Below are 7,910 nucleotides of genomic sequence, written 5' to 3' on the forward strand. Positions count from 1 at the left end.
GCACTCTCTGGCTGACACTATTTATGGGACACTCTCTGGCTGCCACTGTCTTTGAAGCACTCTCTGGCTGACACTATTTATGGGGCACACTCTGACTGCTGCTGTCTTTGAAGCACTCTCTGGCTGCCACTGTCTTTGAAGCACTCTCTGGCTGACACTATTTATGGGGCACTCTCTGGCTGCCACTGTCTTTGAAGCACTCTCTGGCTGACACTATTTATGGGACACTCTCTGGCTGCCACTGTCTTTGAAGCACTCTCTGGCTGCCACTATTTGTCGGGCACACTGACTGCTGCTGTCTTTAATGCACTCTTCTGTTCTATGTGTTGTGCTACATAGAAGACTGAAGTGCTGCAAACACAATCTAATACCTATTGACAACTTTCATTCCCTTTATGGATCCACACTGCTGACAAATCTGGGTAATATTTAACTATCTGGAGTAATGACTGACGCAGATCCCGTGTTGGTTTTTGGTTTCTTTAATCGTCAGAACATTTGCAGCTACATAACATAAAACTGCACATCGTAACTTTAGGATACAGATAAAAAAAATAAATTATTTAATACAGTTATTACAAAATCTTACATAATATCTAAAACATTAGCACTGACCAGCAATGCTGCATCACTTCGGTTATCAGTTCAGCAAAAAATGCTTTCATCATATCACCCCAGACTGGTTATAAGAAAAAAAAAAAAGACAAAATATAACATATGTAATAAAGACATCAACCACTGGATGTCACCCTCACACTGCCTTCTATATTGCGGAGCATCTATAACACACACAGTGGCCATAGGGCGCCAGTTTTGTCGAGTAATCTCCTAAATAAATACATAATATGTGATTCCAAAAAATCAGTAACAGTCATCTACGACATGATGTAATACTCTCACTGGCCAGTAGTGGCAGTATATGCCAAAACTCCATGGACATAATACTGTTGATTTGAAGTATTCACGTCAGCAACTTAAATAAAGGAGCGGGAAACAACATAGCGGTTCATTCCTTTAAGTCTTTGGATATGGTATATTGCCTGTAAAAGAAATGTAAAAGTTAGAAATTTGTCTTTTAAAAAATATTAATTAGGTATCACATGATGAAGTCAATATTATGGTTATATTAATAAATCAAAGGCAAATATGTACTGACCAGCTTTAATAAATAACCCCCAAAAACTAATTTCACGACACTCTGTCGGGAGATGTTCATCCTTTATGTGTCCACACGTTGCCGGTGGTTGCCATGTAAATTGAGGATTGTCTATGGTTTTGTTAGCATGTCGCAATAATGTCGTGAGAAACTGGAGTCTGTGTCAAAATTTTTCGAATGTTACTGCTGGACTCATCTGTAGATTTTAGGTTTCATCTGCCATGGTCTAAGGGCATCTATTCAAGTGTTGATGGGTTTTACTGGTTCCCCAAAATGAATCAAGATCTGAATTGGTAAGGGTCTGGTTCAATAGGGAGAGAGGAGAAGTACTCCAGGGGAAGGTAGTAACCATAGAGTGAAATAATTGGAGCAATACCCCTTCATGCATGGTCATATGCATCCCCTCGGTGAAGCAGAATTAGGCCAAGTTCAGACAAGAGTGTTTCACGGTCTATGGACCACAAAGACCAGATTGATCTTGAGTTTCCCGGCCAAAACTTACAGCCTCATAGACACATATGAGGCTAAGTTCGGCTCAGGAGACCCATGAGTATAAGGACTTTGTAATGCGCCTGTATGAACCCAGCCTTAATATTAGCAGTTCCAAAAACTGAATATGACCCCCCCCCCAACAACCACTGAGGGTTTGACATTTTTAGTAAAAAATCTTCCCAATTGCACTGCTTGCCTATTGTTACTTAACTTAGATAAAGACTTACAAATAATGTTGCTCCAACAACAGCAAAAGTTCCGATGCCAACAGCCAAAGAGATGAGAATGATTTTCCATGGAGCCAAGAAATTGGTGGAGCCATTGGTTGTGGCCACTGAAAGAAGAATCAAGTGGTGGATTATCTCACACTTATCTATTTTCCTTCTAAATCTCATTTGTCTGTCTATTGATCTATTAATTTACCGGAATTCTGGCCTTGGGTGCTTTGGATTTTGGTGAATGAGGAGGAGTGGGTCACTTGAGACGAAGAACCAGAGTTAGTGACTGCTGTTGAAGAATGCTTTGTATCCGTGCTGAAGCCAATTATGGTAGAAGGTGAAGGTGTCGTAGAAAATGTCTGGTTGCTGGAAGATATAGATGTGCTGCTAGTTGGAACCACTGAGTTATTTGTCAAGTTCGTTGTGGTTCTTTGTGATGATGTTGACACTGATGAGATAGGTGAAGTATTATTTAAAGTAATGGTTGAGCTACTGAAAACACCAGTGTCTGAGGCTGTTGTGCTGCTTGGTGAAGTTAAATGGACACTTGAGGTTTCACTAGAAGAAACCATTGTAATATTGAGTGTTGATGACATGGAAGGTGAGGCTGTTTTAGTTATGTCAGATGGGGGACTACTGGTGACAGTAGATCGGCTGGAAACCGGTGCCATGCTACTTGTGGATACTGGCTGAATACTGGTTCCATTTTTGGATGAAGTTACCATATCAGTGGCTGCAGGTGGAACTGACGCTTGTGTAGAGCTTCCCAAGTCCAATAATGTCGTACTGGTACTATTACTTAAAGATGTTACTGCGCTGCTGTTTGGAGTTGGCGTGATACTTATATTATTATAAGATGAGATTATATTGGTAAAAGTAGTAGGAGAACTCGTAGTTGCAGAAGAAGACATACCAGAGTCACCTGTAAAATTAACAAAAGAAGACACTGGACTTGTAGTTGTTGTCGAAGAACTAGAAAATGTATTTTTCTTGGTAACATCTGAGATGTTGATCGTGGTGATGCTGGATGTTGTTGGGTCTGAAGTTGTCGTTGTGTCACTCACAACTGCCTGGTTTGTAATACCACTGTTGAACAGTGTTGTTGTGATGTTAGCATGGGTAGGTGGGTTGCTGGTATCATTACCAAAAGATGTGGTGAAGCTGCTTTTATTTTCAGAAGTTAAATTTGAAGTGGTTGATGAATTAGTCAGGGTAGTATGATGACTGGTGCTAGGAAATTCTGTTGTGCTATCAATCCTTGATTGGTTACCATCGATAGAAGAAGTCACCATTATGTCTTTGGTTGAAACCCATGGACTTGATTGTGTGACTTTATCAGTTATAGAATTTGGTGTGACAATACTCGAAGATTCTGGGATTATACTACTTGCTAATGTAACAGGAGATGTATCTAAGTTGTTTCGAGAGGATGGTTGACTCAAGGTTGATCCCAATTGGGAAGTGGTTGATGTTGGTGAGACATTAGTCGTTATCAGAGGAACACTGGGTACCATAGTCTGTGCACTAGTAATGTTAGGAGCAAGAGGGCTACTGTATAATACTGACTGAGTACCAGTTTCTCCTACTTGAGTAGAGGACTTCATTATAGTAGATGATGTTGATGTACCGGAAAATGTCTCTGTATGATTAGTTGATGTTGGGAATGGTGGTGATGTACCAGTAGACATAGTTGTGCTATTACTTACTAATGGTTGATTTGAGGATGGTGGATGGGCACTGTTATTGTTGATCCTTGACGTGACAACGGATGTAGTTGAGCTTTCGTTTGAAGCAGTAGATGGGCTAGTGGTATTTACTATTGATGGTACTATATTAGAAGAGGCAGTGATCGTGATACTTGATTTTGAATCAGTTTTGATAATGGTTGTTTGGATGCTTGTGTGGTAGGGTAAGTTTGTTATTGAACTAGGTGTTGACATAGATGGATCGCTATTAGGTGATGAGTTATTTGTCATCATGCTAGTAAGCATCGGAGAAGAGGTTCTGGAAGATGTTGTGCTTGATGGTAAAAAGGTAGTGGACAGTGCTGATTGTGTACTTGTTGATTGTGTATAGGTTGATGTTGTGGTGAGTTTTGTACTTGCAGTTGTGGGTTCCTGAGATATCCTGGTGCTGTCTGATAGGTTAATGGTTGGTATTATTTTACTACTACTTTCTGTACCAGAAGGTGTTCCTGTATGCAATGTCCCATCTGGTTCAGTATTGCTTGCTGTTGACAATGGTATAGTTGTATTCTCTTCTAGTTTTAAACTGGTTTCAGTAAAGGAAATAGAACTCCTAGAAGTGGACTCTACTGGTTGACTGCTGCTCTTGGTAATGGAGACAGATGTCTTTGTTGTCCCTTCTGGTTGACTACTGGTTCCCTTAGACGGCAGAGTATTTATATTGGTGGTCATTTCTGGTTGACTGCTGGTTTCAGCAAAGATTAGAGTGGTTTCCGTAAAGTAGTAATCTGTTGTTGCCTCTTCTGGTTGACTACTGGTTATTAGAATTTCCGGAGCGTCAGTAGTTCTGGGAAATATTAAGCTGCTGATAGTGCTGATCAGGGATCCAAGTGACTGGGCTTCAGTATTCTGCCCTGTAAAAAGTGACAAAGTGTGAGACACCCACCTATGTTCGCTGACAATATAAGTGTTACCCATCGATGTAAGCCATGAAATACACAGGTTTTCTAAACCAGAACATCCCTTTAGTGTCTTATACCATGTCCCCAATATATTCCCACAGCATAAATTCTGATGACACCAAACCCAACTCTTCCACCTATGTATAAGAACATTTTGAGATAGTAGGTCCATAATGTGATCCTATGGAGGCAAAAGGACAGATCTATCTGGGGCTCGTTATGGAGACATTTGGTCAAAAATATAGTTCATTACAGAACCTCATATGTTTCCCGTACACGGCTGATTGGCACTACTGAGCTTGCAGATATGATCCTCTGCATGGAGGCTATTTGTTTTTTACTCCTCCTCTGGTAAGATTAATGCTGTATGTACAGCCCTATAAAAGTGCAAGTTCAATGTCCTCCACAGGGTCAATCTCACATCTTCACCCTTATATAAGGTCACTGACATATTTTTACTCATTTATCCGGTCAATGGGACATTCTCACTCTTATAAAAGGTCAATGCCATATCCTATACTTATATAGGGTCAATGCCACAATCTCACCCTCATATAAGATCAATTCTTTATTGTCACTGTTATATAGGGACAATGCCATATATATACACCCTTATATAAGGTCAGTGCCACATTCTCACCCTCATATAAGGTCAATGCCATATTTTCACCATTATATAAGATCACTGCCCCATTCTCACCCTTATATAAGGTCAATGCCATATTTTAACCCTTATATAAGGTCACTGTCACATTCTCACACTTATATATGGTCATTGCCACATTCTTACCCTTATATAAGGTCAATACCATATTTTCACCCTTATATAAGGTCACTGCCACATTCTCAACCTTATATAAGGTCACTGCCACATTCTCACCCTTATATAAGGTCAATGCCATATTCTCATCCTTATATTAGGTCACTGCCACATTCTCACCCTTATATAAGGTCACTGCCTCATTGTCACTCTTATATAGGGTCATTGCCATATGTACAGCCTTATATAAGGTCAATGCCATATTCTTACCCTCATAAAAAGTAAATTCCACATTCTTATATAAGGTCACTGCCATATTTTTATCCTTTGTATGATCGGTGGCATATTTTCACCCTTATATAAGATAAATAACATATTTTTATCCTTTCATAAAGTCAATTTTGTCTTGTTGTGATCCTTAACGGGATCTGATTGTCCTGACCTCACCTTATCTACTTTACCCGCATCAAAAAGTCACATTTTGGTGTCGTCATTAAGTTCATTTCCTTTCACTTAAATTGGGGGACTCCTTGTTCTTTACACTGAGCCGTATATAAGACTAATGGAAGTTATGGAAGCTTTATGGTCCCAGATCGTCTCCACTGTCCTGGACCTTACACTTATCTTCCATTCATATAGATAAAGGTTTATTATGTTGTAATCACAGACCTCATGGCCTGCAGCAATATACTCCTATATACTGCTACAATATTCCTATATACTGCTCTATGTTCCTACTATATTTGTATATATTCCTGTGAGTCTCCTATATACTGCTAAAATATTCCTATATACTCCTATATGTTCCTTCTATATTCCTATATACTCTTATATACTTCTAGGAGACACACACTACAATGTGGCAGATTTTCTTACCTGCCAAGAGGAGCAGCAGCAGCAGTGCCGGGGGGGCAGCGCGCAGTCCTGGGGATGTCATGGCAGCTCTTGCAGTTCACACAATCTTAATAAAGTGATTTCTGAGCCCCTGAATACAGTTTTATATGGCAGGATTAATTCCATGGGTGGGGCGATGACTTCATATTGACATCACGACTGTTCTCAGGATGAGGCATCTCTTCTGTAAACTGTACAGATACCTCTCATATACAAAAGGTGAAAACGGGGAAAACAGGGAGCGCCGCACCCAAGTGACCTCTCCAACCGTGACTAGGAGTCCTTATCTATGGAGAGGGGGGACTGTGTATATACATGGAGATAACGCATTACTAAAACCTTATGGATTTCATGCATGAGAGGTTGTGAAATAGATAGATGCTGAGATAGGAAAGAAAGAGAAAGAAAGAGACATTAGATCGATTTGAGAGATAGATAGATGATAAATATAGATAGATGATAGATAATAGATGATAGATAGATAATAGATAGATAATAGATAGATAGATGATAGATAATAGATGATAGATAGATAATAGATAGATAATAGATAGATAGATGATAGATAATAGATAGATAATAGATGATAGATAATAAATAGATAATAGATAGATAATAGATAGATGATAGATAATAGATAGATGATAGATAGATGATAGATAATAGATAGATGATAGATAGATAATAGATAGATAGATAACATATAGATAATAGATACAGTAGATAATAGATAGATAATAGATGATAGATAATAGATAGATAATAGATAGATGATAGATAATAGATAGATGATAGATAGATAATAGATAGATAACAGATAGATAATAGATAGATAATAGATGATAGATAATAGATAGATAATAGATAGATAGATAGATAATAGATAAATGATAGATAATAGATAGATAATAGATAGATAATAGATAATAAATAGATGATAAACAGATAGATAGAAGATAGATAGATGATAGATAAATAGATAATAGATAGATCAAAGATAGATAATAGATAGATAGATAATAGATAGAGAGATGATAGATAGATAGATAGCAGATGATAGATAGATAATAGATAATATATACATATATAGATAGATGATTGATGATAGATATATAATAGATAGATGATAGATATATGATAGATAATAGATAGATGATAGATAGATAGATAATAGATAGATGATAGATAATAGATAGATGATACATAGATAATAGATAGATAATAGATAGATAATAGATAGATGATAGATAATAGATAGATGATACATGGATAATAGATAGATAATAGATAGATAATAGATAGATGGTAGATAATAGATAGATGATAGATAGATAGATAATAGATAGATGATAGATAATAGATAGATGATAGATAGATGATAGATAATAGATAGATGATAGATATATAATAGATAGATAGATAATAGATAGATGATAGATAGATGATAGATAATAGATAGATGATAGATATATAATAGATAGATAGATAATAGATAGATATGATAGAGATATATGGATAGATAGATAATAGGTGGATACTAGATAGATAGATAGATAGATATGATAGAGATATATGGATAGATAGATAATAGATGGATACTAGATAGATAGATAATTAGATATATAATAGATAGATGATAGATAGATAATAGATAGATAGATAACATATAGATAATAGATAGATAATAGATAGATAATAGATGATAGATAATAAATAGATAATAGATAGATAATAGATAGATGA

The 7,910-nt window shown here is 36.9% G+C and overlaps 1 protein-coding gene across 1 annotated transcript; it reads right to left on the reverse strand.

Moving 5' to 3' along the window:
- Positions 1-974: 974 nt before the first annotated feature.
- LOC141155576 (uncharacterized) lies at positions 975-6,240 on the reverse strand. The gene is made up of 4 exons (XM_073642445.1): positions 6,150-6,240; positions 2,072-4,465; positions 1,876-1,982; positions 975-1,040 (listed from the first exon to the last, which is right to left on the reverse strand). Exons 1-4 carry the CDS (start codon positions 6,208-6,210, stop codon positions 975-977), a joined length of 2,628 nt encoding a protein of 875 aa, XP_073498546.1. The 5' UTR covers positions 6,211-6,240.
- Positions 6,241-7,910: the final 1,670 nt, after the last annotated feature.

The sequence above is a fragment of the Phyllobates terribilis genome, unplaced genomic scaffold, assembly GCF_046119375.1.
Source record: "Phyllobates terribilis strain yellow unplaced genomic scaffold, ASM4611937v1 Scaffold_7__3_contigs__length_470593459, whole genome shotgun sequence".
Taxonomy (NCBI): domain Eukaryota; kingdom Metazoa; phylum Chordata; class Amphibia; order Anura; family Dendrobatidae; genus Phyllobates; species Phyllobates terribilis.